Source organism: Thalassophryne amazonica, chromosome 20 (genome assembly GCF_902500255.1).
Source record: "Thalassophryne amazonica chromosome 20, fThaAma1.1, whole genome shotgun sequence".
NCBI classification, from domain to species: Eukaryota; Metazoa; Chordata; class Actinopteri; order Batrachoidiformes; family Batrachoididae; genus Thalassophryne; species Thalassophryne amazonica.
Window position 1 is genome coordinate 15,148,420 of NC_047122.1, and position 26,421 is coordinate 15,174,840.

The window sequence follows — 26,421 nt, forward strand, 5'->3', positions numbered from 1 at the left end:
TTAACGTTAACTGTCATTTTTACAAAGTGAAAATATCACAAATATCTTTTAGCTTTAAAGTAATGCACTAATTGTGAATGTTTGAGCATTAAAACTCACAGATGCCCAAAGGCATTATGTGAAATTGAGCTTCCTCATCACTGGTTGGTTGTAAAAAAACAAAACAAAAACACACGTTACTGTAACGTGTGTTGACTTTTCCAAATAAATCTGTATTTGTAAATATGTAATCTTTTTGCATTTGTAAAAAAGAAAGGCATCTGCAAAACTGAAAGTCTGATACAGCGCACCGAATGGGGATCGTATGGCATTTTGACCCAAAATGCATAGAACACCACCATCTATTGGATGGCAGTGTAAGTGTAAATAGCATTCAACTGTCATGGACACACCCGCTGGGTGTGTCCCGCTCCAGGGACTGTGTCAAGTGAGGAGTTTGACTGGGAGAGTCCACCTGTCAAACTCACAGAGGACAGAAACCTCCCCCTCCGGTAACCGGCTCAGTAATCTTAAGAGAAATGTTGTCGAAATAAACAGCACTAGTTTCTAACCTCACAAAGGTAGACAACGAGCTACAACCTTATTTTTATCCATATCAGCCGTCCTCTGAGCTGGAAAAATAACACTGACCTGAACGAGCAGACTGCGGAAAAACTGAAGCATAGGGACCGTCTACAAAGTGCAAAAACAAGACACCAGAAAAATATTCAATACATTCATTGAACACATCAATGGTCTGCTGCTGGTTATACTACAGCACTCAGTTTGGAAAAATGTGCAAAAATTGTGGAAAATGGGCAAAAATGGCATTTTATTGAATTGGTGAATTTTATTGCTCATTTTATGACTTATTTTAATAACAAAATCACTAAAATTCAATTTTTGTACATTTTTCCAAGCTAAGTGCTGTAGTATAACCAGTAGGACCCCACTGATGTGTGCATAAAATTTAGTGTCACTACACCATGTAACATTGACACTATTTAAACAAAAAAAAGTTCTCCAAAGTTTTTCACAATTACATTTTTTCCAAACTGAGTGCTGCAGTATAACCAGCAGGAGACCACTGATGTGTGCAGTGAATTTGGTGACCCCACGCCTAAATTTACTGAATATTTTTCTGGTGTCTCGTTTTTGCACTTTGTAGACAGTCCCTACACTTCCGTGTCTCAGCCGTCTGCTCTTTCAGATCAGTATTATTTTTCCAGCTCAGAGGACGGCTCACATGGATAAAAATAAGGCTGTAGCTTGTTGTCTACCTTCCTGAGGTTAGAAACTAGTGGTGTTTGTTTTTATACGTTTCTCTAAAATCCTTTTGATTGGTCTAAACCTTGCATCTCCTTTCTTGTCATGGGCTATGAGCCGGCCTGTGACACTGTCCTCTAAGCTCTAGAACCACGCACCGGGATTTATTCCCCTAGTCTGTAGTGTGAAACATATCAAAGTCTGTGATGCACCCTGGACGGGGTGCCAGTCCATTGCAGGTTACTTCCCCAGTAAGGCTGGTGTCCATTTACAGCTGAGTGGACTGAGACAATGTGTCCAAGGACGATCACGATTAAAGCAAGGTCCACGTAATGATAGCTCAAATCCAGTGAGACGGGATCTGAGCTGGTCACAGGGATGTTCAAATCCCAGTGATGTTATTATAATAAAATCATTAAACAGCAGCCTCATATTGGGAATAAAACGTGCCAAAAGCACATGTAGTAAGGCAGGCACGACTCCGAGAGGCCAGAGCATTTCACTAGTGGAACATTAACATAAAACCTTAAAACCAAACTTTCTGAACTGAAATTGTGAACAAATACAAAATTTGACGATTGCAGAAAAGCAAGATTTATTAGATGAGCCCTTTAAGCTAAAAATCCACCATAATTCCACCAAAGCATATTTAGTGCTGCAAAATTCATATTATGCTGTAAACACTTCCCAGACTATTCTGATTCTCTGTTCAACCACTGAGCCATCCCTCCACAAGAACCCACTCCGGCTCGTTTGCTGATCCTTGTGCCATGGAGGGAAAGGAGAAGCACAGGATTCAACCAGCTGGAAGAAAAAGGAGAAATGGGGAAGAAAATTAAGAGAAATGACAAGTTATGGCTAACAATACAGTTTGGTGACTGACAAGCACTAAATTTCAGGAGTACTTGGCATGACAACATCATCGTGGTCTTTAGGAGCACTGCTTCTGCCCAACTAAATATATATAATGTATAACTAAAGGGCCAGAACTCATCCAGTTAACAGCAGGTATCTTCAAATGTCATCACAGAAAAGGCACTTTTTTTAAGATTTCCATCAAATAAAACAGCTTTTGATTCCATCCTGTATGTTGACAGTCACAATATTCAAATGTGAATAAATCAAAATAAACTCAGGCATCATTAATCCACCACAGCATGTGACACTGTCTGAAACGGTAAAATATCCAAAAATGACTCTGCTGATGTTTAAAACAACCCCCAGGACAAAAGAAGCATAATTTTCCAAGAGAACCCGGGTGCAGAACACAACCAAGGAGAAACTAGGTAACCACAAAGTGAGGAACGAACCAAAAGCTTCACCAGGAAAAGAGGAATGAATGACAAACCCTGAAAGCTCAGAGGAGAAACTAGGTAACCACAAAGTGAGGAACGAACCAAAAGCTTCACCAGGAAAAGAGGAATGAATGACAAACCCTGAAAGCTCAGAGGCTAAAGTTCACTTTTCCAATATGCCATTTAAACAAACATCCATCCAGTTTGTAAATCTGCTCAGTCCAAGAGGGTCAGAAGAAGACATGCACACATTGTACATAAGATGAATACTTACTCATCCTCAACCACTTACAACAATTAAGGGTCACATGGGGTTAGAGTCTATCCCAACAGTCATAGTGCGTGAGGCAGGGTACACACTGGACAGGACGCCGGTCTGTCACAGGACCACATATAGACAAACACCCGCACACACACCTACAATTTAAAGTTTCTAATCCATGTAACCTGCATGTCTTTGGATGCAGGAGGAAGCCGGAGCACCCAGAGAGAACCCACACAAACACAGGCAGAACACGCAAACCCCACTCAGAAAGGCCACAGGTGGGAATCAGTCTCATAACCTTCTTGCTCTGAGGCAACAGTGCAAACCACTAAGCCACCGTGCTGCCCTAAGATGAATACATACAATGAAATTTGTCCTTCATTTCACCATTCTAATTACTCTTAGCCACAATCCAACCATGAGGCACAGCCAGAATCCAACAACCATGGACCAACTCCAGATATAGAGATGCTGCCTTGCTTAGGGGCAACGAAAGGAGCAGACCATACATAAGTACATTTTTGATAGTGGGAGAAAATCCACACAAACATGCAAACTCCACACAGAAAGGAGACGTTTGGAATCAAACGTGGAACCATCTCACTTTGAGGTAACAGCACTAACCAGTGGTTCCCTATTTAATAGACATCATTTATAAGTCTGTTGTTGAAGATGACACTGTGCAGTTTAGTGAAAGTAAATGGTAAAATGGTAAATGGACTGCATTTATATAGCGCTTTTCCATCTGCATCAGATGCTCAAAGCGCTTTACAATTATGCCTCACATTCACCCCGATGTCAGGGTGCTGCCATACAAGGCGCTCACTACATACTGGGAGCAACAGCGGATTAAAGGCCTTGCCCAAGGGCCCTTAGTGATTTTGCAGTCAGGCTGGGATGTGAACCCATGATTTTCTGGACTCAAGCCCAACACCTTAACCACTAGACCATCACCTCCCCCAATGTTAATAATAAGATGCGTACAGGCAGCATGTTTTTAATCCAAGTCACAAAAACTGACCAAACACAGCTCGTGTTCCAGTACAAACCTCCCGGAGCGAAGCTTTAAGCTCTTTCACACATTTCAACAAAACACATTTAACAATATTTAAATAGTCTAAGGAGCTTGCACTCTCTTGTAATGTAGAATTTTGGTGTTTTAATGTATTTTTAAATGAACTACCCACTTTCCCAGAAGCCTCTAATGATACTTATTAGTCAAGCAACATTAAATCATCATTTTTCTAATCAATTCATCACCAAGTTTCCAATCAAGCGAAATGGAAAAGCTTCAGTGTTTCAAATGAGCACTTTTATCTGTTTTATGTTACTGTAAAGTGACGTCTGTGCTGTTGGATAAGAAGAGAATGCGGCTCTGAAGGCAGCGACAGAGGATGAAAGTCCTCAGGGAGGAAGTGATAGTCGGGAAATTGAACGGTGGCAGTTTTAATGGTAAAGGGAGCGAGCTGGCTGATATGATGAGAGGAGAATGGTAGATATACTGTGGGTACAAGAGACCAAGTGGAACGAAAGTAAGGCCAGGAGCATGCGGTGCACTCAGAAAATCTTCACAGTGCTTCACTTTTTCCATATTTTGTTAGTCTTATTCCAAAATGGATGAAATTCATTTTTCCCTCAAATTTCTACTCGCAATATAGTAGAGGACCTAGACATGTATGCATGGAGTTAAATTTGTCTCATTAATACCTACAAACACACAGAGGGTGATCTATAAATATTCTGATTTGCACACATTTTGCGATCCACAAACAATAATTTCTGATTTGTAACTTTTGTGTTGGTTTTTACAAATATATGTCTTTAAAAATAAATTTTTACCCGAGGTAATCGATTATGGCCACTGGGTAATGCGAAGGCTTTGCATCCGTCCGTCCGTCTGGCCAGCATAGGTCCAATCCTATTACTGCGAAAGGTTTCAAATTCACAGGGAACATTCTTGGGACACAGACCTTGGACAAGTTCAAAGATGGCTAACCTTAACCTATTTTAAGAGGTTAAAAAGTCACATTCTGTTTCAATCCGTTCCGTTGTTTTTGAGTGGCGGGGGTGACAGCCAACCAGAGCAGAGCAACACCATGATGTCAGTGGTTGCTCTCTCCAAAACTGCTTCGTTTTGTGTGTTTATATACATGTTTCTCATATATTATGTAAAAGCTAGCAAGAAATAAACTTTGAAAACTGAAAACTATGTTTTTGGAACCTAATAACACCTTTGAACTTAATATTTCACGGACATTAGCATGGTGACATCACAGGCTGGTAGCTAGCTACAAAACTGTTTCATCTGTGTGAAGAATGGTCCAAAATATCTTCAACCAGAATCCAGACTCTCATTGGAAGCTATAGGAAGCATTTAGAGGTTGTTATTTCTGCAAAAGGAGGATCTACTAAATATTGATGTATTTTTTCTTTTGGGGTGCCCAAATTTATGCACCTGCCTAATTTTGTTTAAAGAATTATTGCACACTTTCTGTAATTCCTATAAACTTCATTTCATTTCTCAAAAATCATGGAAATCAGGGGTGCCCAAACTTTTACATACAACTGTATTTACCTCAGTCATTTTTTCATTGGTTAAAAAAGGGCATTTGCAAAACTGAAAATTTTGTTGTTGAAGTGTGATTCAGCATTTGTTGATCACCACTGATCACACGCATTCATCACTCTGATCAGTTACAGAATTCTGAGATATTCTGAGCACAAAACTAGCTCGTGATTCAAAACACTAGCATCTACAGGGTGGCAGTTGTTCTATGCATTTTGCCACCTTCGCTTGCTTTGAACGCGGCAACGGGGGTGGGGCGGAGATTTCTACGCCACTATCTAACTTTTTGGCTTTGCCCCAGGAAAAAGCAAAACCCTCAGTCTGGGAGTTATAACCGCAATATTAAAAGGAAAAAAGCAGCAGAACAAGTGACGGATATGACCCTGGTGGCAGAAGCTTTTCTCAGCTATTGTTCGGAGTGATGCACGGGCCGAGACGGAACTGATCAGACTGAGACTCAAACAACAAAAAGCAATATCATTTACCATAATGCCTTTTGGCGCGTGTGTCAGTTAACACACAAGCCTTCAGCAATAGCGCTTTACTTAAAAAGATATGTGCGATATTTACGCTTTGAAAATTGACAGCATTGCAGTTAATGTCAATGAACTATCTGGAATTTGTTTTACGTTTATAAATAAAACCATGAGGGAAACTGGTTGGATGGAACTCTAAGCCCGTAAACACAAATGCATCACAATCGCTCTTGGTTATCAATACTGGAATACTGATTTAAAGTGAAAAATACAAAACTTGTTTCTTTAGCAGACAGAATATCTAGATATCTTAAATGTTCTAAAGATTATCAGGGAAATTTCCCAACAGCCAAGAGCCCAGAGAGTTTAAGTTTCTAAATATGTGGCAATTCCAGACTGTATGTAGGTTCTATGACCGAAATGGAGTTTTCTCTTAAAATACCAAAATTACACTCTTCTATTAACACTCTAAACATGTACTGGTCATTCTGAATATACTGAGTAGCCAAAAGGCACCTGAAGGACTCTCCAACCATGAGAAGCAAAATTCTCTGGTCTGATGAGACAAAGACTGAACTCTTTGGCATAAATGTCATAAGTGTCATGTGGAGGAAACCAGGCACCATCCCTACAGTGAAGCATGGTGGTGGCAGCATCATGCTGTGGGGATGTTTTTCTGTGGCAGGAACTGGGAGACTAGTGCAGATTGAAGGAAAGATGAATGCAGTAGTGCACAGAGACATTCTGGATGAAAACCTGCTCCAGAGTACGCTTGACCTCAGACTGGGGCGATGGTTCATCTTTCAGCAGGACAATGACCTTAAACACACAAGCCAAGATATCAAAGGAGTGGTTTCAGGACAACTCTGTGAATGTCCTTGAGTGGCCCAGCCAGAGCCCAGACCTGAATGTGATTGAACATCTCTGGAAAGATCTGAAAATGGCTGTACACTGACGCTCCCCATCCAACCTGATGGAGCTTGAGAGGTGCTGCAAACAGGAATGGGCCAAACTGCCCAAAGATAGGTGGACCAAGGTTGTGGAATCATATTTAAGACGACTTGAGGCTGTAACTGCTGCCAAAGGTGCATAAACAAAGTATTGAGCAAATGGTGTGAATACTTATGTACATGTGATTTCTTAGTTATTTTATTTTTAATAAATTTGCACAAACTTCAAAATAACATTTTCATATTGTCATTATGGGGTGTTATGAGTAGAATTTTAAGGGGAAAAATTAATTTACTCCATTTTGGAATAAGGCTGTAACACAAAATGTGGCAAAAGTGAAGCGTTGTGAATACTTTCTGGATGTACTGTAGGCGCTGAGTTCAAGTTGTATCGTGGTTTGGATAAGAGGCGAAATGGTGATGTGGTCTTTTTAAAAGAAAAGTGTGTCGACGGTTAAGCGATTGTTTGACAAGGTGATGAGTGTTAAGTTGGAAACTTAAGGGGTGATGACGAATATAATCAGTGCATATGCCCCACAGGTAGGCTGTGAGATTAAGGAGTAAGAAGACTTCTTTGAGGGAGTTAGATGAGGTGGTGGAGAAAGAGTGGTAATTGGAACAGAATTCAATGGGCTTGTTGGTGAAGGAAAAGGTGATGCAGAAGTAATTGAGTAAATATGATATCGGGGACAAGAAAGTGGAAGGGCAGATGATGGATTTTTGCAAAAATGATGGAACCGTTTGTGGTGAATACTTATTTTTAGAAAGAGAAGGCACACAGGGTGACCTTTAAGAGTGAAGGAAGGTGCACACAGGTGGACTATATTCTTTGTAGGAGATACAACCTAAACATGGAGACTACGGTTGTGGCAGAGGAGAATGTAGCTGGACAGCATGGAATGATGGTTTATAGGATGACTTTAGCAGTGAAGAAGAGGAAGACAGTGAGGGCTCAACAAAGGATCAGAAGGTGGAAGCTGAAGGAGAGACGTGTAAAATTCAAGGAGGTGACACAGGTGCTGGACTACTGCCCATCCAGTTGGCTGAATAACAATCTGAAAATGTGACTGGGATCAGAGAAACTGTGAATGGAATTTTTGCATTTGTATAAAAGAACAGAAGAACTTGCGATTGACAACAGCGGTTAATTGCAGCAGTATGAAAAGGTGGCATTTTCAAATCTGCATCAACACCGTGACAGACCAAATACTGAACTTGAAGGATACCGTATGAAAGCTGAAGATGACCACAGAACTGAAAGTAAATGTTCTGGGACGTGCTCCAGTCAAAGCATTTTGTCATGATGCATATTTGGGCTTTGCATTTACCAGCTCCCAATTATTTATAGTCATCTTTGCAAGCCCACTTATAACCTGAGGAAGACCTGAAAACTCAACTACTGTTCATTCAAAATTATATAAGATACAGTAGTGTTCAGAATAATAGTAAATGGTAAATGGACTGCATTTATATAACGCTTTTCCATCTGCATCAGACGCTCAAAGCGCTTTACAATTATGCCTCATTCACCCCGACGTCAGGGTGCTGCCATACAAGGCGCTCACTACACACCGGGAGCAATAGGGGATTAAAGGCCTTGCCCAAGGGCCCTGAGTGATTTTCCAGTCAGGCGGGGATTTGAACCCATGATCTTCTGGACTCAAGCCCAACACCTTAACAACTAGACCATCACCTCCCCTGTAGTGCTATAGTAGTGCTATGTGACTAAAAAGATTAATCCAGGTTTTGAGTATATTTCTTATTGTTACATGGGAAACAAGGTACCAGTAGATTCTCACAAATCCAACAAGACCAAGCATTCATGATATTCACACTCTTAAGGCTAGGAAATTGGGCTATTAGTAAAAAAAAAAAGTGGAAAAGGGGGTGTTCACAATAATAGTAGCATCTGCTGTTGATGCTACAAACTCAAAACTATTATGTTCAAACTGCTTTTTTTTAGCAATCCTGTGAATCACTAAACCACAGTTTTTCATGATTTCTTCACATCTGCGAGGCATTAATTTTGTTGGTTTGGAACCAAGATTTTGCTGGTTTACTAGTGTGCTTGGGGTCATTGTCTTGTTGAAACACCCATTTCAAGGGCATGTCCTCTTCAGCATAAGCCAACATGACCTCTTCAAGTATTTTGACATATCCAAACTGATCCATGATACCTGGTATGTGATATATAGGCCCAACACAGTAGGAGAAACATGCCCATATCATGATGCTTGCACCACCATGCTTCACTGTCTTCACTGTGAACTGTGGCTTGAATTCAGAGTTTGGGGGTCGTCTCACAAACTGTCTGCGGCCCTTGGACCCAAAAAGAACAATTTTACTCTCATTAGTTCACAAAATATTCCTCCATTTCTCTTTAGGCCAGTTGATGTGTTCTTTGGCAAACTGTAACCTCTTCTGCACGTCTTTTATTTAACAGAGGGACTTTGCGGGGGATTCTTGCAAATAAATTAGCTTCATAGAGGCGTCTTCTGTCACAGCACTTACAGGTAACTCCAGACTGTCTTTGATCATCCTGGAGCTGATCAATGGCTGAGCCTTTGCCATTCTGGTTATTCTTCTATCCATTTTGATGGTTGTTTTCTGTCTCCGGTTTTTTTGTCCATTTTAAAGCATTGGAGATCATTGTAGTTGAACAGCCTATAATTTTTTGCACCTGCATATAAGTTTTCCCCTCTCCAATCAACTTTTTAATCAAACTATGCTGTTCTTCTGAACAATCTCTTGAACGTTCCATTTTCCTCAGGCTTTCAAAGAGAAAAGCATGTTCAACAGGTGCTGGCTTCATCCTTACATAGGGGACACCTGATTCACACCTGTTTGTTCCACAAAATTGACGAACTCACTGACTGAATGCCACACTACTATTATTGTGAACACCCCCTTTTCTACTTTTTTTTACTAATAGCCCAATTTCATAGCCTTAAGAGTGTGCATATCATGAATGCTTGGTCTTGTTGGATTTGTGAGAATCTACTGGTACGTTGTTTCCTTCATGTAACAATAAGAAATATACTCAAAACCTGGATTAATCTTTTTAGTCACATAGCACTACTACTATTCTGAACACTACTGTATATGAGAAGGATTAAAGTGACAAAAATTTAACTGCTGAAATCATCATTAAGATATTGTACAATCTGTCATAATGACACTGAACACCAAGCAGTAGAGTCTGAAACCATTCTCGAGCCAAAGAACAGGACAAGGAAGAAGCAGGAGGACCAAAATACATGAACTTTGTGGGTGAAGAGTTGACTCCAAAAAAGCACCTCAGCACCGGAGAGAGGATCTCATGCGTTTCCACCTTCTGCTCTGCAGTTTGCTTCATATTGTTGGAGAAGAGCCCACATATCACATATTTCCATATACTCTACCTTTAATAGCAATTAGATACAAATGATCCATTTTGGACTTCATATAAAGAGCTTTCTCATCACTGTCCTTGTTTCTTTTATAAAATATTAAGTTATAACAGCAGAAACAGGAATTGAAATGTCATTTTCCCTCATTTCTGTGATACCTCCAACAGCTTCCTTTTTACAAGTTACAAAACAGTGCTTGTAACTTCAACAATGCACAGCAGATTCTTCTGGGGTTTTTTCCCTGCACATTCAGGGGAACTAAAGACAGAACTAAACACAGCTGGAGAGAAGAACCACCAACACCACCTGTCGGTTTTACCCCCTTTATCATTTCCCATTTTACAATATTTGTCTTAGTGGTCAGAGATGTTCAAACAAAACTTAATCTACCAAACAAAGACAGCCTGTGCAAAACAAAGGGGTTATTTTTTTTTTAAATGTAAGCTTAAAAATATCCCTAAAATTATGTTACTATCAATAAGCTGCAAGTTGAAAAACATAAAAGCTCGAGTCTCATTACTCTAAAAACATCTCGATGCTTTGGACAACGTTCTCTGGATAAATTAAAGTTGAACTTTGGCAGACGTCAGAAGCAAGTCAACAAGTGGCATTTGTAAATGGGTACTAGTTTTGGCCAGGATTTAACCTGCCCTGGACTTGTTTCCTCATTTAGGGGTAGGTGTGGAGTCTCATCTACTTTATGTTACTTATTTTACACAGAACATTCATTCATCTTCTACCGCTTAGTCCATTTAAGGGTCGCGGGGGGCTGGAGCCTATCCCAGCAGCCATAGAGCGCGAGGCGGGATACACCCAGGACAGGACGCCAGTCTGTCGCAAGGCCACAAACAGACAAACAGACATACCCACACACACCTACAGACAATTTAAAGATCCCAATCCACCTAACCCGCATGTCTTTGGATGTGGGAGGAAACCGGAGCACCCGGAGGAAACCCACGCAAACACAGAGAGAACATGCAAACTCCACACAGAAAGGCCACGGGAATTGAACTCATGACCTTCTCGCTGTGAGGCAACAGTGCTAACCACTAAGCCACCGTGCTGCCCTACACAGAACATATTTTCAATAAATAAAACCATCATTTAACAACCTATTTACTGTGAATTCTACTCTTTGCTCCAGAATCTTTATGAACATCTGACACACTTTGGACAAATGTGCAAAAACGGACAATCAGAAAGGGGGGCAAACGTTTCCACAGTAGTATGAGAATGAGAGACTGAGAAAGCCGATAGGGCAAAGTTATTGATTAAACAAGAGCAAAACAAATCCATCAAGTGAAGGCAAACTGGCAACAGAAGTGGATATTTGTGAAACCAATTTTCTATAAAAACTTTAACATTTTGCTCTGTCGTTACATCAGATTGTATTCTGGTGTACAGCAGAAGCAGCTGATCAGCGGTTACTTTATGGTTACTGATTTATTGTAAAGTGACTGTTGCGTTTTTTTGCCGGTGACTGATGACACTTGATAAGCTCTTGTATAATCCCACACCTTAAGGAAGAAACAGGAGAATGTAGCAGGAGGAGACACGTGAAGGAAGAAACATCTTGTTCAAATGAAGAACACTTGGTCTTTACAGGCGGCGGTACGGGCGGTGGTTTCAGTGGCAGCAGAGAAGGCGGCTACAATGGAGGCAAAGACAACATTTGGGCTCTGGGAGGCATCAACAGCCGTGTGAATTCCCTGGGCTCTGTAGTATTGCACCAGTAAAGCTGTCTGCCGGTGGTAGGTCGCCAGACGGGAGAGCAGCGTTTTCTCATTGTCATCGCTGCGCCGGATGAGAGGCTCGCCCGTCAGCTGCATGCAGAGGGGGGAGAGAAAAAGGTCTGGATGAGATGCCATCAAGTTTTCACACAAAATTATGAATTTTAAAAGAACTGCAAACATTCTGCACATGCTGAGCCTTGAGGTATGCACATTAATGAGTGTCTGTGTAGTTTTACATTAGGCATAAGACCACAGTGTCCTGAATATAAGACAGTCCTGATTACAAGAGGACTCGCTTTGTCAAGACTTATTTGGAAAAATATTTTCGGAAGACTTTCAGGGTTTTTTTTTTCTTTTCTTTTTTTATTTTGCTTTTATTTGAAAATTATGGTAAAAGCACACTGAGCAAATGTAACATTGGTCCATGGTTAAAATATAATAACGGGGGGTTAACAGCAGCTGCTCTGTACATGTAACAGCAGTTGGTACAGTTCACGTAGAAAAAGCAAGGCAGGTACTCCTGAGACAAATGTAAATACTTTTGATTGTTATGTTATTTGGGACCGTTTTACGCTGGGTCTTCTAATGGTTCTTGTTAATACAGGCAAACCTTGTTAACTCGCGCAAGTTGGGGTCCACAAAATCAAACTGAGTTATCTGAAACCGTGAGTCAATGAAGTTGACCAAATATATACAGTAGTCTAGTGGTTAAGAATTGGGCTTCAGACCAGAGAATCCTCAGTGCAAAACTCAGCCAGACCGGAAAATCACTAAGGTCCTTAATCGTCTAGTTGCTCCAGGTGTGCAGTGAGCACCTTGCATGGCAACACAGTGTGTATGGATGAATGCAAGGCATAATTGTAAAGTGCTTTGAGATTCTGATGCAGATGGAAAAACACTATATAAATGCAGTCCATTTATTATTTAGACAATAGTCTAAATATTCAAACAAGAAAGGACTCACAGCTGATCCTTGGTGTAATCCCACCTGTACCTTGAATGAGTGTCATTCCTACTGCACATCTCACTGTCACACTATCCATGTACATGTCCTGCACTACTGGTGATGGAAAATCCAAAAACTGCGCTATTCCCAGTTTCCCAAATTGCAGCCAGAGAAAATTATAATTCCATCAGTTATCGTGGATATCTTGGTGGCTTCCCACACTAGTCGCCTCCTTGCCCTGTCACCACATTTTTGAGAACTGTTTACTTCAGACAGATTTGCCATATTGCCTGTATGTAACAAAGAGGAGCCTGTACTGTCATTGTACATAAATGGATATAAACAGCAACATTTCTCCTCTGCATTTAACCATCCTAAATAAAGTTTGATACAATACATACAATCCAGCTTCTGGAGACCAGCTCCAGGGCTAGGTTTCATACAATCCCAATTCCAATCAAGATAGGACATTGTGTAAAATGTAAATAAAAACACAATACAATGATTTGCAAATCCTCTTCAACCTATATTCAATGAATACACCACAAAGACAAGATATTTAATGTTCAAACTGATAACCTATTGTTTTTGTGCAAATATTTGCTCATTTTGAAATGGATGCCTGCAACACGTTTCAAAAAAGCTGGGACAGTGGTACATCACCTTTCCTTCTAACACTCAATAAGTATTTGGGAACTGAGGACACTAATTGTTGAAGCTTTGTAGGTGGAATTCTTTCCCATTCTTGCTTGATGTACGACTTCAGTTGTTCAACAGTCCGGGATCTCCGTTGTCGTATTTTTCGCTTCATAATGCGCCACACATTTTCAATGGGCGACAGGTCTGGACTGCAGACAGGCCAGTCTAGTACCTGCACTCTTTTACTACAAAGCCACGCTGTTGTAACACGTGCAAAATGTGGCTTGGCATTATCTTACTGAAATAAACAGGGACGTCCCTGAAAAAGACGTTGCTTGGATGACAGCATGTGTTGCTCCAAAACCTGGATGTACCTTTCAGCATTGATGGTGCCATCACAGATGTGTAAGTTGCCCATGCCATGGGCACTAACACACCCCCATACCATCACAGATGCTGGCTTTTGAACTTTGCGCTGGTAAAAACCTGGATGGTCCTTATCCTGTTTTATCCAGAGGATTTCCAAAAACAATGTGAAATGTGGACTCATCAGACCACAGCACACTTTTCCACTTTGCGTCTGTCCATTTCAAATAAGCTCGGGCCCAGAGAAGGCAGCATTTCTGGATGTTGTTGATGTATGGCTTTCGCTTTGCATGGTAGAGTTTTAACTTGCACTTGTAGATGTAGCGAAAAACTGTGTTAACTGACAATGGTTTTCTGAAGTGTTCCTGAGGCCACGCGGTAGATCCTTTACACAATGATGTCAGTTTTTAATGCAGTGCCACCTGAGGAATCAAGGGTCACGGTCATTCAATGTTGGTTTTCCACCTTGCCACTTATGTGTAGAAAGATCTCCAGATTCTCTGAATTTTTTGATTATAGTATGGACTGTAGATGATGGAATCCTTAAAGTCCTTTCAACTGAATGTTGAGAAAAATTGTTCAACTGTTGGACTATTTTTTCCATGCAGTTGTTCACAAAGTGGTGATCCTCACCCCATCTTTGCTTGTGAATGGCTGAGCCTTTTGGGGATGCTCCTTTTATACCCACTGTCCCAGCTTTTTTGAAACTTTTTGCAGACATCCATTTCAAAATTTCAGTCTAAATATTCAGGGTCCACAAATCAACCATGAAAAAAGCCAAAACTTGAGTTAAGCATACACGAGTTAACTGGGTTCACCTCTAAAGTACAGATTAAGTGACTGTGGTGTTCAGTGTTGAAAGTGGTCATGAAAAAAAAAACTGAAAATTTTTGGCAAGGGCCAAAGGCCTGAAGCCCCTGGTGGGGGGCCTGGGGGTTCTCCCCCCCAAAAATTGAAATCTCAGATGCATTCTGGTGCATTTTCAGGTTTATTTACCCACCAAAAAAAAAATGTCCACAAAAATAAATTTTTTGTTGGGTCAGGTTAAGTGTTCCACCTCAGTTTTTTCACACAACTTGCATTGTGCTACCAGTCTTTAATCAAAAAACATGCACTGTGGTTCAGAAAAGTACACAAGTAAAGTAAATGAAAATTCAAAGAACTCAAAAATAATAATTTTCAGCATCAATTCAAATGGAACAACAGGAGAATTTATGGCACATTAATGCATCAACTTCACCGTCACTCACTTCGGAGTTTTCCTAGTTTTGCCAGGATCTTTGGAGCTATTGATAATCTCCGTTTTCAAATTCCTGGCCACCTTAAATTCTTACAAATGTTTTTACTTCAAGATTAATTTCTGATTACTGTACATTTTGAAATTAAAAAAAAACTTTTCTTACATTAGAAAACATAAATAGTTTTAATTTAAAAAAGATTCTTTAGAAATCTTTGATGTTCACCTGTAAATTAAAACCAGAACTGATCTGTTGTTGTCGAGATAATTTCTTGATTAACATTATAAGGAATCTTGGGCAATTATTTTTAGACAAATAAAACAGCATGAAAGGTAATGTGTACATTTTTAAGTCTGGTAGATTCATTCAGCAAATGTGTAAATGTTTCTGATGTAGGACAAGAAATATATTTCTTAAAATAAAAAGAATATGAAACAGCACCATGCTATTTTCTTTGATTACTTGATAGTTTAAAAAAAATTCTAAGTTATTTAAACTTGAGTTTTCTTGTGGCAGTAATAATTAAAAAAAAAACTGTAGCTTTATTTGGTAAAAATAAAAACAGGTCGAACAGTTTACGAACATAAAACGTTCACTCAGCTCAACATTGATTGATTCAACATCCTGCATCTAAAAGGCTAACGTTAGCTTATAAAATTCAGCAGGGCACTAACGTCACGTATAATTTTCAATTATTCACCTCAGACAAATTTTTGTCTGTTGCTCAAACTCAAACTTGTAGTTTTGACTCTCAGACAGAGGTAAACTCGTGTCTGAATGCTAACATTGTTAGCATTTTTAGGAGCTGGAAGTTTCACCCGTTAGCTCCACTTAATGTATGATTACTGGAGTAAAAACGCAGCTCATAACTTTTAATATCCACAACAAAGTAAACCATTAGGAGAACAACCGTGCAGTCGCCAAAACCATAACAAAATAAACCTTCTTCTTTGGAGATTATTAGCGGCTTGCAAAACAGCATGACGCATTACCGCCACCAACTGTCTGGGTGTGGAACTGACTGATTGGATTCTGACGTATGCTACCAAAAATAACTCGGAAACGTTCACCACATGAGTAAAAATCCAGATTTCTGGTAGTTTCCAGAAAACCTTTATCTCTGGGTGTTAAAATGCAGAGATGCAACATTCGGCACCGTGAGTGTAAACTGTGACTTTTCCCATCGGCTGTAACCAAACAGCAGTTGAAGGGGTACACAGTCTTTTCAAGGGTTATTTACACCACCTGCTGTAGTGGATGGAATTTGGCATATATGGAAGTCTAGTCTGTGACCCCCGTAATTTCCACAACCATTTTCTGGGGAGGAGAACTCATTCAAGCCAAAATGGCACTTTGCATTTAATTACAGTGACCAGAACCTTTATTAAACTTTCACACTGTAAAATAGAGATTATAACTGATCAGCCAGGTGCATCCTGAATATGCAGTTTCATCAGTTTCAATTAAAGTTTAAAATTAGGTCAGCATTTTTTTAATCTTCTTCACACTGACCTCATGAAGTGTCACATTCTCGATCCCACATTCAGGGCACTAACTGTGTTGAACTCCAAAGTCAACACAAGTTTTTGTAACCATCAGTTTGGGGACTGTACATCAATGTTGAGTTTTGTTTGCTTTCAATAAATACATAATTTTCCCATTTTAACACAGGCATACAGAGAATTTTATTTGATTTATTTTTTATTAATCTTGAACCAGTCACCTGTGCAGTAGAAAGTGTCACCAGGTGTTGTCAAAGGAATCACAATAACATTTCTGACCAAAAACAAACCAGAGTCAACTTACGTCATCTTTCATGGGCTCTTTAGGTGGGTTGAACTCCTCATGGTAGGAGCGACCACTTGGTTGATGAATGAGTCTGGAGAAAAGAAGGGAACATGGTGAATAGGTGAAGCACAGCACAAGGACAGGAAAAAAATTTAAGCAAGAGAGGAGGAGGACAGGGAGTTCTGACAGCCACAATGACGAAGGACTTCGCTGTCCTTTCTACATCCCACAGACTGCTTTTATCCTGCTTGATTTGATGTGACAGCAGACACTTTCCACCACCTACTCCTCACAAAGGACCCCTGCTAGCTGAAAGACAGCTCTCTGCATCCAGTTATTGTGAAGAAAGAGGACAGAAACTGTGCTGCCGCTGCTGCTTCTTCTTCTTTCAGCTGCTCCTGTTAAGGATCGCCACAGCAGATCACTCGTTTCCATCTCACCCTGTCCTGTGTATCTTCCACTTTTCACTCTAACCACCTGCATGTCCTCCCTCAGCACATCCATAAACCTCCTCTTTGGCCTCCCTCTTCTCCTCCTGCCTGGTGGCTCCATCCTCAGCATACTTCTCCCTATATACCCTGGGTCCCTCCTCTGCACATGTCCAAACCATCTCAATCTCGCCTCTCTGACTTTGTCTCCAAACTGTTCCACCTGAGCTGTCCCTCTGATATGTTCATTCCGAATCCTGTCCATTCCCATCACTCCCAAAGAGAACTGGAACATCTTCAGCTCTGCCTCCTGTCTTTTTGTTAGTGCCACCGCCTCTAAGTCGTACAACATACCTGGTCTCACTACTGTCTTGTAAACTTTCCCCTTCACTCTTGCAGATATTCTCCGCTCATAAATCACTCCTGCCACCTTTCTCCACCCACTCCACCCTGCCTGCTCTCTCTTCTTCACCTCTCTACCAAACTTGCCATTACTTTGGACAGTTGACCCAAGTATATCATCTACTTTCACCACTTGTAATCCTTGTAACCGCACTATTCCACTGGGCTCCCTCCCATTCACACACATGTACTCAGTCTTACTCCTACTGACTTTCATTCCCCTGCTCTCCAGAGCATATCTCCACCTCTCCAGGCTAAACCCAACCTGCTCTCTCCTCTCACTACAGATCACAATGTCATCTGCAAACATCATAGTCCATGGAGACCCCTGTCTGATCTCAACAGTCAACCTGTTCATCACCACTGCAAACAAGAAAGGACTCACAGCTAATCCTTGGTATAATCCCACCTGTACCTTGAATGAGTCTGTTATTCCTACTGCACATCTCACTGTCACACTATCCATGTACATGTCCTGCACTACTTGTATCTGGTGATGGAAAATCCAAAAACTGCACTATTCCATGTTTCCCAAATTGCATCCAGAGAAATCCAGTTATCGTGGATATCTTGGTGGCTTCCCTCACTAGTCGTCTCCTTGCCCAGTCACCACATTTTTGAGAACTGCTTACTTCAGACAGATTTGCCATACTGCCTGTATGTAAAAAAAAAAAAAGAGGAGCCTGTACTGTCATTGTACATAAATTGATATAAACAGCAACATTTCTACTCTACATTTAACCATCCTAAATAAAGTTTGATACAATGCAGCCACGGTCCAGCTTCTGGAGACCAGCTCCAGGGCTAGGTTTCATACAATCCCAATTCCAATCAAGTTAGGACGTTGTGTAAAATGTAAATAAAAACAGAATACAACAATTTGCAAATCCTCTTCAACCTATATTCAATGAATACACCACAAAGACAAGATATTTAATGTTCAAACTGATAAACTTTATTGTTTTTGTGCAAATATTTTCTCATTTTGAAATGGATGCCTGCAACACGTTTCAAAAAAGCTGGGACAGTGGTATCTTTACCACTGTGTTACATCACCTTTCCTTCTAACAACACTCAATAAGCCAGTCTAGTACCTGCACTCTTTTACTACAAAGCCACGCTGTTGTAGCACGTGCAAAATGTGGCTTGGCATTATCTTACTGAAATAAGCAGGGACGTCCCTGAAAAAGACGTTGCTTGGATGACAGCATGTGTTGCTCCAAAACCTGGATGTACCTTTCAGCATTGATGGTGCCATCACAGTGGGGGTATGGGGGTGTGCTAACACACTCCCATACCATCACAGATGTTGGCTTTTAAACTTTGCGCTGGTAATCTGGATGGTCCTCATCCTGTTTCGTCCGGAGGACAAGATGTCCATGATTTCCAAAAACAATGTGAAGTGTGGACTCTTCTTCTTCTTCTCGTGTGTGCGTTTCCAGGTCTGCTGGGGGCTCCCCTACCGTTCTGAGGGGGGAGCAGCACATTAGTGTTTTAGCTTTTCCTCGATCCGTGTAAGAGCTTTTGCAGTTTCTCTTAATTTGGTTGTATCTTCGTCAAAGATATCCTCCGTTGTTACTTTCGGGCATTCTTGCCTATTGACTTGCTGGCATTCCTCTAGTATTTGTTTTTGAGTTTCCTCCTCAGCATTGCAGAACCTACAGGATACATTGGCATATTTATTCCTATAGTTGCATTTTACTGCTAGCATTCTTGTTCTTGCCATCATGATGCTATGTGCTTCCATCCTGTTTAGTTTGTCCAGGTATGGTTTCCTTTTTCCTACTTCCAACGTTTTTATGTTTTCAATGTAATGTTCTACCTTTGATTTGATCTCTCCTTGTTCTTTGATATTCTTCTTTAGCTGTTCGCCTATTTTCCTTTTTATATCTCCTTTGCTTGTTTGATCCGTTATCTGCAGTTTTTCCTTAATCCTGTTGACTTCCCTTTTCCATGGTTTACTACTGTTGTTGATTATTCTTTTCATTAGGTCTGATCCTACTGTATTTATCCTTTTTTGGAAGTTGATCTTGTTTTTTTTTATTATATGGTCTATATCCCAGAGCCCTGTTTCCGAATACATGATTTCTCTCAGTGTTGTTGGTAGTATTAGGAGCCGTTTTAATATATTGTCCAAGATTTGGTTCCTCATTTTCCCCTCCTTTTTTGTTGTTTCCACTGACTCTCCTGCATACACAATTATTGGGATTATGCATGATTCCACTAGTTGTCAGATAACTCATCTCTATTCCTCTTAGGTCCGGACTTCCTGCTATTTGTAGGATGGTTTGTAAGGCTCCTTCTGCTTTCTTTTTTGCTTCTTCTATTTGGTCAGCTTGGTTGTTGTTATTGTTGATTATTTTCCCTAGGTATTTGTAATTTACACATTTTTCCAGTTTTTTGGGTCCTATGTAGAAATCTATCATCTTTTGGTTTCCCTATCGTCATAACTTTACTTTTTTCTTCCCCAAATTCTATGTGGTACCTATTTGCCAGATCATTTGTTATATTTAGCATTATTTGCATTTCCTTGGCCGTCTCTGCTATGAGGGCTATGTCGTCCATCCATAGTAGGCATCCTATTTTCCCTGTACCTGTCTCTATTCCAAGGTTGCTATTCAGGATCTCTTTGCCTATTTCGTCTATTAGTAGTGCGTACATTATGACTGACAGGACTCCTCCTTGTCTACTGCTGTCTTTGATCTGTATTTGTCTTGTAAGTCCATATCTGGTCATTATTGAGGCTTTCAGGTTTTCGTTGAGCTCCTTTATTTTTAGCCATATTTGATCTCTTAGTCCATTTTTGTAGCGCGTGTACATCAGAGCATCTGCCCAGGCTTTATCATATGCTTTGGTCACATCCAGGAACGTTATGTATCTTGGTTGGTTGTGGTCTGCAGTTCCTATGTTTTCCTTACCACCTCCCTGTAGTTCACTAATTTGTATCAGGGGTTTTATTCTATGATGTAGGATTCTTTCATAAAATTTCCCTATGTTGCTGCTGAGGGTAATTCCCCTTTCATTGGCACATTTGCCTTTTTTTTCCTTTACCTTTGTATATACTTACAATGTGGCCGTTCCTCATTTCATCAGGGATTTTGTTTGTATGTGCCGTTTGATTAAACATTGTACAATATATTTTCATAGTGCCATTTGTTGCATTTATGAATATTTCGTTTGGTATGTTGTCTGGTCCCATTGCCTTTTTCCGTTTTAGTTTCCTCTTTACCCGCAGCATCTCTTCGAGGTCTATTTTTGGTATGTTTTGCGGTCTTAGTTGGTTTGTAACTTTCTCAACCTCTGCCGATATTTTATTGGTCCATGCCTCATAGTCCGGTTTACCTTCTCTTGCTCGGTATAGGTCCTCGTAGTAGTTTGCTATGTGGGATTTGATTTCTTCCTCATCAGTGATTTCTCTATTGTCCTCTGTGATGTAGTTGTATTCTGCCTGTCCCTTCTTGGCTAACTTTTTCCTCATTTTCCATATCTCATTTCTTGGGTCTCTGCTGGTAATAATTTTGTTCAGGTTCTCTTGGACTTTTTATATTTTTCATCCGTTGCCTTTCTTAATTTCCTTTGTGCCTCGTAGTAGCTCTCTAGAGCTTCCTTTTTTTCCTCTTTGCTGGCCTTCTGGAAAATTTTCCTTTTCTCTCTCACTTTCTCCCGCAGGCCTTTTGTTTCTGGGTCTTTTCTTCTTTTCTGTTGGTTTATGCTTATTGTTCTCTGTCCTATTGTCTCTTTTACGGCTTCCTTTATTACTGTTTCATATTCTTTGTATTCAGTAGGTTTTTTATTTGTAATTTTTTGGACAATACTTTGTTGTATTCCTTCCAACCTTCTTCATTTTCTAGGTTCCATCTTTTAATTCTTTTTGTTCTTCTGCTGGTCTCTGGTATTTGGATGCAAGCTGCTATCGTGTTGTGATCTGACTCCCCATGTTTACTTTTGGGTCTGAGGGTTCCTGCTTCATCAACTTCTACTCTTGTTGTTCTTTGTTCCATTTCGTCACATGCTATTATGTAGTCTGTTACAGATTTTTCATCATTGTGTCTGTTCTCTCTTGTCCACAGGCCTGTTTCAGATTTGAGGTTAATTGCCTTGCAGTCTGCTTCTTTTAGTAGGTTTTTTTAGGATTCTCCCATTTGTACTTTCTTTTTGTTTGTATTGTCCTGCTCTAATTTCCAGTTTTGCATTGATGTCTCCTGCTAGTAGTACATTTCCTTCCTGTTTGTAGCATTGGATTTGTGTTCTGATTATGGCGTACTGCCTTTCCACCTCATCCTTATAGCATGTCTCTTGTGGTCCGCAGTAGCATCCTATGAAGTCTGGTTTATGTTTTGGGTTTTCTATTTTTAGCCAGAGTATTTCCATTGTGCTGTCTTCTAGGTTTTAGACTCATCAGACCACAGCACACTTTTCCACTTTGCGTATGTCCATTTCAAATAAGCTCTGGCCCAGAGAAGGCGGCGGCGTTTCTGGATGTTGTTGATGTATGGCTTTCGCTTTGCATGGTAGAGTTTTATCTTGCACTTGTAGATGTAACGACGAACTGTGTTAACAGAATGGCTTTCTGAAGTGTTCCTGAGGCCACGCGGTAAGATCCTTTACACAATGATGTCAGTTTTTAATGCAGTGCCACCTGAGGAATCAAGGGTCACGGTCATTCAATGTTGGTTTTCCGCCTTGCTGCTTACGTGTAGAAAGATCTCCAGATTCTCTGAATTTTTTGATTATAGTATGGACTTTAGATGATGGAATCCTTAAAGTCCTTGCAACTGAATGTTGAGAAAAATTGTTCTTCATGCAGTTGTTCACAAAGTGGTGATCCTCACCCCATCTTTGCTTGTTAATGGCCTTTTATACCCAATCATGACACTCAGCTGTTTCCAATTAACCTGTTCACCTGTGTAAAGTTCCAAACAGGTGTTCTTTGAGCATTCATCAACTTTCCCAGTCTTTTGTTGCCACTGTCCCAGCTTTTTTGAAACGTTTTGCAGACATCCATTTCAAAATGAGCAAATATTTGCACACAAAGTTTATCAGTTTGAACATTAAATATCTTGTCTTTGTGGTGGGAGCGCACGCGGTGCACGAGAGGCTGCTGGATTCATCCTGTTGTTCCTGGACTGTCCTCTCCGATGACCGAATCGGCACCGTTAAAGCTATGCCCGTTTTTGCCGCAGCTTCCTGCTGCTGCCTCTCGCCGGGCTGTGGAGTTTTTACGCCGGGGCTGTCGTCTGTGGGCTCGCAGACGCGGTGTTTCACTACTACAGTATTGGTGTTGTTGGATCTCAGTGCTGCGTTTGACATAGTTGATCATATTCTACTTGATAGGCTAGAAAACTGTATCGGGATTACTGGAATTGCTCTTGCGTGGCTGACGTCTTATTTGCCTGGTCGTTCCCACTGTGTTTTGTGCAACGACACTACCTCTGGGCATGAAGTTCGGGGTTCTGCAGGGATCCGTTCTGGGTCCCCTGCTTTTTTTCCCCTGTATATGGCACCCCTTGGGAACATTTTGCGGCATTTTGGGGTTGCTTTTCATTGCTATGCTGATGATACTCAGTTGTATATGCTGATATCTGCTGGAAATCCTGTCCACATAAAATCTTTACAGGACTGTCTCGCAACAGTGAGAAGTTGGATGTCTAGCAACTTTCTACTTTTGAACTCTGATAAGACTGAAATGATGGTTCTTGGTCCAGCAAGACATCGGCATCAATTTGATGAGCTGGCGCTTAGCCTAGGTTCATGTGTTATACATCATACTGACAGTGACTGAAGTGAGGAACCTTGGGGTAATTTTTGATCCTAAGTTGTCCTTTGACCTCCACATTAGGGACATTACGAGGACTGCTTTCTTTCATTTAAGAAATATAGCAAAGATTCCCCCCATCCTGTCTATGGCTGATGCTGAGACTCTGATTCATGTGTTTGTCTCTTCTAGATTGAACTATTGTAATGCTTTGTTTTCTGGTTTACCACAGTCCAGCATCAGGGGTCTTCAGCTGGTTCAAAATGCTGCTGCTGTTTGATCATATTACGCCGGTTCTGGAATCCCTTCACTGGCTTCCAGTCTCCTTGAGATCGGATTTTAAGGTATTACTATTGGCCTATAAAATTGTTCACGGACTGCCGCCCCCCTATCTGGCTGGCCTGGTTGAGTCCTATGTGCCGGCAAGGGCTCTGCGTTCACAGGGTGCAGAACTATTGTGTGTCCCGAGGGTGAAGAAAAGGTCAGCGGGTTACAGAGCTTTTTATCACCGTGCTCCAGCTCTGTGGAATGATCTGCCTACACAAATACGACAGTCGGACTCAGTGGAGACTTTTAAAGCCAGGTTGAAGACACATCTCTTATCCCTGTTTTAGCATTAGTATTTTATTGTGTGTCTTTTTTTTTATACATTTTATTTATTTTACTTCTTTTAATTTTTTATGGTTACATTTTTTATTGTATTTTTATTTCATTTTATTCTGCTTTTAAATGCTTGTGAAGCGCCTTGAGGCGATTACTTGTGATTTGGCGCTATATAAATTAATAAATTATTATTATAAATTATTATTATTATAATATACGTAGATTGCAGAAGATGTTCAAATCACTGTATTCTGTTTTTATTTACAATTGACACAACATCCCAACTTCATTGGAATTGGGGTTGTAAAGTGGTCTAATCTTTTAGTCTACTAAACTTACTTAGTCAACTATGTTTAGACGCACAACATTAGCCGTGTAATCACCATTTCACATCAATGACTAAACTTCCAGAATACCCATTTTACGTTAGTCGACTATTTTCATGGGTATAGCGGCCTCGCAAGTGCCGTTGCCAAGAAGCGCTTCCAATGCACGAGAGTTTTGTTTGCTTCCTGGTTGGTCGCAACCGCAATGTGTGTGTTAGACTCCGCCCATTCCCTTGATATGTCTGTCCAGTCCCGTCTGCACCCGCAAAATTCTGCAAATTTATGCCTGCACAATAATAGAGATGCACTGATTTTGTGTCTTCTTCCCTCCTGCAGAACATGTCATTTAGAGTATTAAAGACTTTTGCAGGGTCGTTTGCTTCGTTTCTCTGGCCTGTATGTCTTTTGACTCGCTGATCAGGAAAAGGGCTCCTATTTCGTTGTTTTCATTTAGTTTAAAGATGGTTTCATATGTTTGCCATATATGGACATGCACTGTTGCTATGGTAACTGTCGCTGTGGCTGTGTCTATCGACATGTGTACCATTACCTGCCATATTGGATATTGGTCACGCAGAGAATTGTGGGAAATGTATGCCTGCTGCAGACACACAGACACGGTCAGAAACTGAACAAAGGGCTCAGAATGCCAGGGATTACATGTTGTGTCCTTAGATGCTTCAATAACAATCTCAGGTATTTCTGTGAAGGCTCTCAGTTGTCCAGGTGGTTTCCATAGTAGAGAAGCTTGAATCTTCGACTGGACTGGGTTGCTTGACGGGAGGACGTTCTAATCGCAGAAGCTTCCTCAGCTAAATTTCTTGCTCTGGTAGTCTGACGTCTGTCTTGACTCTTGTAGAGATGCACTGATTTTGTGTCTTTTCCCCTCCCGCAGAACATCTCATTTAGGGTATTAATAAAGACTTTTGCGGGGTCAAGAGTCGAGACAGAAGTCAGACTACCAGAGCAAGAATTTTAGCCAAGGAAGCTTCTGCGATTAGAAGCGAAATGTCCTCACATCAAGCAACCCAGTCCAATCGAAGATTCAAGCTTCTCTACAATCTCAGGTATAAACATGTGAACTATGTTTTTCCTAAGAATGCAACGCTCAGAAATACGTGGATTCACAATATTGGAAGGACTGGAAATGAAATTTTAGTAAGTTCAAACCAACATCAACGCACCAAGTCTACAGCAGCCAGAAAATGTACATGGTAGACACACCAACAGTTTTTCCACTCAAACCACTTCCATCAAAACCACCAATATAGTAGTTTTGTCCACAACTTGCGGCAAAATCACGGCCGCCATAACTTAGTAAATTCCTCCCAAAATCCCCCCCCTATAAACATCTGCTCAAAGTGATGTTACTCAGTGAAATCACTTGGTGGAGTGGGTGAATGCAAACAAAACTTGCACCCTCTGAGCCCTTTCTGGAATCAGTCTGAGATCACGAGACTCAAGCAGTGGGCTCAAGACCAGAGAATCCTTGGTTCAAACCCGTCTGGCTGAAACATCACTAAGGGCCCTTAATCTCCATGTTATTCCCGGTGTGTAGTGAGCATCTTACATGGCAGCATCCTGACATCAGTGTGTGAGTGTGAATGTGAGGCATTACTGTAAAGTGGTTTGAGCTTCTGATATAGACTGAAAAGCACTATATAATTGCAGTCCATTTACCATAGTGTTCAGATCAAAGATATTCTATCTGAAAACTTGAATAACCATAAAACCATCCTGAGGGATTAACTACCCTTCCAGACACAATAAAAATTCCCAAACCGTGGAGACTGCATGTTCTCCCTGTGTTCATGTGAGTTCCTTCCAGCTTTCTCCCACATCAACAGACATGCAGGTTTGGTGAAATAGAAACTTTAAATTGACTGATAGCGTGCATGCGGGTATGAATGTGTTTGTCTACATGTGGGCCTGTGACAGACTGCCATCCTGTCAAGAGTGTACCCTGCCTCATGCCCTGACTGCTGGGATAGGCTCCATCCCCCCGTGA

The 26,421-nt window shown here is 40.7% G+C and overlaps 1 protein-coding gene across 3 annotated transcripts in view; it reads right to left on the reverse strand.

Annotated features, from left to right (window-relative positions):
- Positions 1-1,771: 1,771 nt before the first annotated feature.
- The window catches only part of ak2 (adenylate kinase 2), a 35,492-nt gene continuing 10,842 nt past the window's right edge, over positions 1,772-26,421 (reverse strand). Inside the window, exons 5-7 of one of the 3 annotated variants that reach the window (XR_004558061.1) lie at positions 16,918-16,990; positions 11,707-12,012; positions 1,772-2,049 (exon numbers count right to left, since the gene is read on the reverse strand). Coding sequence is in view for 2 of the 3 variants with exons in the window: in XM_034160625.1 (XP_034016516.1) it covers positions 11,767-12,012; positions 16,918-16,990 (319 nt within the window). In the remaining variant the exon portion in view is untranslated. Of the gene's footprint in view, positions 2,050-11,292; positions 12,013-16,917; positions 16,991-26,421 lie in introns of those variants that run through there. The other 2 variants (XM_034160626.1, XM_034160625.1) reach the window with 2 other exon arrangements.